Source organism: Salvia hispanica, chromosome 4 (assembly GCF_023119035.1).
Source record: "Salvia hispanica cultivar TCC Black 2014 chromosome 4, UniMelb_Shisp_WGS_1.0, whole genome shotgun sequence".
NCBI lineage: Eukaryota > Viridiplantae > Streptophyta > Magnoliopsida > Lamiales > Lamiaceae > Salvia > Salvia hispanica.
The window spans coordinates 43,777,743-43,781,295 of NC_062968.1; the positions used below are offsets into that span (position 1 = coordinate 43,777,743).

The 3,553-nt window shown below is 38.9% G+C and overlaps 1 protein-coding gene across 1 annotated transcript; it reads right to left on the reverse strand.

The window, feature by feature from the left end:
* Positions 1 to 635: 635 nt before the first annotated feature.
* On the reverse strand, positions 636 to 1,423 carry LOC125221151. Its single transcript, XM_048123277.1, has 2 exons — positions 995 to 1,423; positions 636 to 935 (listed from the first exon to the last, which is right to left on the reverse strand). Exons 1-2 carry the CDS (start codon positions 1,421 to 1,423, stop codon positions 636 to 638), a joined length of 729 nt encoding a protein of 242 aa, XP_047979234.1.
* Positions 1,424 to 3,553: the final 2,130 nt, after the last annotated feature.

Consider the following 3,553-nt stretch of genomic DNA (forward strand, 5'->3'; position numbering starts at 1 on the left):
CTAATAAGAACAGGAAAGGCGATAAAGGGTCGCCCTACCTAAGACCCCTCTGCATTTGAAATGGGGAAGTGGGTGATCCATTGATGAGTATTGACATCGAGGTCGTAGTCACACATTCCATAACCCAATTTGTCCATATTTCACCAAATCCCATGCCAATCAAAATCTCTTTCAGAAAATCCTACCGAATTATGTCATATGCCTTCTGGAAGTCAATCTTCAGGATGGCCACTCTTTGCTTGCTTTTCCTCTACTACCAAACTACTTCATTGACGATAAGAGCTTCGTCAAGAATTTGTCTTTGCTTGACGAAGGCTGACTATGACTCTCCAATTAGGTTCGGCAGTACATTAGAGAGCCTTTTTGCCAAAATCTTGGAAATAATTTTGTATAAGCATCCAATAATACTAATGGGGCGAAAGTCCTTGACCTCAACAGCGCCATCAACTTTTGGTATCAAAGTCATCCACGTTCGATTGATTTCTCTTGGGAGTGTACCCGAGTAAAAAAAGTCTTAAATAAGATCGCAAACCCCTTTCCCGATGTCTTGCCACATCTCCTTCACAAACTTAAAATTAAATCCATCGTACCCGGGGGCCTTTGCTGCATCACATTCTCTAAGAGCTGAGACTATCTCATCTTACGAAGTTCTCGACTGAAGTATTGTAACCTGGTGGCTGTTGACCCTTGGAAGGGGAGAAGTATCCATATGAATTCTTGGCAGGGGCGGGCTTTTGTCTGTAGAGCTCCTTGAAAAACTTTAACATTGCAATCTTCACCCCTCTCGGTTTCTTTAACATCCCGCCACCACTCTTAATGAGCTCCATTCTTTTAACTCTTCTTCTTGTGAGGGCGACGGCGTGAAAATATTTAGTATTACGATCCCCTCCCGTAATCCAATGTCTCTGAAAAGCTGCTTCCAATAGCTTGCCTTCCTATCTAACCATTTTTTAAGTTGTGCCTCAATTGTTGATAATCTGGTGAAGTCACATACGTCTCCTCCCCTCAAATCAATCTTTTCTTGAATTAGCAGCTGCTCGACCTCAAATTTCTTGATTGCATCATCAATATTCCCAAACGTCTCTCTGTTCCACTTCCTCAGAGGCAGTTGCAGTGCTTTCAATTTCATGTGAATCGGCATGTTCCCCAATGCCCTCCATTCTTCTCTAACCAATTTAGTAAAATCAAGGTGTAAAAACCACACATCAATGCTTCTGAAGGGTCTCACCCCGGGAGAATAGGCTGCCAAAGATAAGGGTATGGGGGCATGATCGGAGATTGTGTTGGGGAGTGCTTTGAGGTTTAAATCAGGGAACTTGAAACTCCACTCTTGGTCGATGAATGCTCTATCTAATTTGCTTCGTGATTTTCCCCGGGCCCAAGTGAACTTCCTACCCAAAAGAGGCACCTCCTGGACTCTCATCTCACTGAATCAATGGTTGAATTCTGTGATGCTTTCCGGACAGCTTAGCCCACTACTCCTTTCTCCGGCATGCGTAACCTCATTGAAGTCGCTCATAATCAGTAGAGGTGATGAGATATTCCTCCTTGTGACCATCAGTTCATCCAAAAGCTTATTTCTCCCATCTCTGTTAGTTGGGGCATAAACCACCAAAATGCCACAAAAGAACTCCTGATCTTTGATGACCCCTTCCACTAAAACCCATCTATCACCCTTACAACATCTCTTCATTTCAAATCTGCTAGTTTCCCAACAAGCAATGACTCCCCCACCCCCATCAATGGCAACTGCATGCTACTTACCCAAATTGTTGTGACCCCACCAAAACCCAATCTTTCTCTCTGCAATATCTTTATGTTTGAACTCAACAATCCCTAAGAAAAAAACATCCTGCTTGCTCAAAAGCCTCTTAATAGCAACATCTTTCCTCCTATCATCCATCCCTCGACAATTCCAACAAACAACCTTCACTTTAAAACACACGATCCTTGTTCCTCTCGAGGTCTAAGAAGTGTTCCATTATAAAAATATAACAAAGAATAAAGAATATCTTAGTTCAAATATCTCTAACAAGTATGATACCTATGTTCCTTTTAAAACCCTCAAACTTTCAGTTCACATGCCCGTAACCAAATCCAGCGTACGTTCCAAGTCTTTGAAACAAATAAAAAGATGGCTTTCGATTGAAATGAAATGATGAAAGTAATTCGGTGAAATCAAGCATCAAGATCACTTGGGGAATAATTTAAACTTATAACAGTTTGAAATGAAGTAAGTAGAACTTGGGTAGCAAATTCAGCACGTCAAATTTTATTCAATTCTCGTAGAAATATTAACTTGTGTTTTCGTTGTATCGTAAGGAATAAAATGATTTTTATGAAACAACCAACCTTAATTTTTTTTATCATTTTTAGATAAGGGTACAACAGACATGGATAAGAATTTGAAAATTTTAGTCCACCATTAATTCCAAATTGTTAAACTAGTAAATACAGTTTTGACCTTTGAATACAGAATACCGCTGATAATTTTCAACACTGCGCGAAAATATATTTCGGACATACGAAACTAATGAGTTAGTACAAATTTCCTCCGTTCTATAATAGTAGAGTCATTTTGTCATTTTAGTACATACCATAGTAGTAGAGTCATTTCTTTTTCTAGTAAGAGTCAACACATTTCTGCACACTTACTTTACTCTCTCTTACTAATTTATTCTCTTTTCATCTTTCTACCTTTTTCATTTTCTAATTTATTCTCCTTTTACTTAACTCACTTAACACAATTTTTCTTAAATCCCGTGGCGAAAAGAAATATCTCCACTACTATGGAACGGATGGAGTATTATGTTTGTAGTCGACCATTGTTGGGTTACGTTTAGGGGTGGCAAAATGGGTAGCGGGTAATGGATGATTCCCATCTCGACCCGCTACCCGCCGGGTATTGGGTACCCGCTACCCGATGATAACGGGAAACGGGGCGGAATCGGGTAGTGTGTTTTAGAGTTTTGGTGTAGCGGGTATACCCACTACCCGTACGGGTATACCCGTTAGTCCCGATAATACCCGTTGTTATTAGTATTAGCCATATTCCATCTTTTAATACTCCTTCCTATCTATAATAATAGAGGTGTTTCAAATAGTTAAGGTGGAGAAAAAAAAAGTAAATAGTAACATAATAATAGTCATATACGCACTCATTTTGAAAAATTAAAAATAAACAGTTAGAACGAAGTAAGAGAGATAATAATGTAGAGAAGAGTATTTATATTATTATTTTTTCAAAATGAGTGAAGAAAATGAAATGCCTCTATTAAGGCAGAACATTTGGAGTACTTTATATAATCAAAGAGTTATTTTGAAACATTTTTATATTCCAACGAGCATACAATTGAAAACTCACCGGAACTAGCTATAGAGTGTCCCCTCACTTTTATTCTCAATCTATTCAACGTTTACCATTGATATTACTAAAGAAAATTAGAGAACATTGACCGTTATTATGGTTTTCAAATTTTTTATTAGAATTTCGAGTTGGGTACGGGATACCCGACATGGGTATCGGGTAATCCCGGTAACCCGTTTCGCCCCC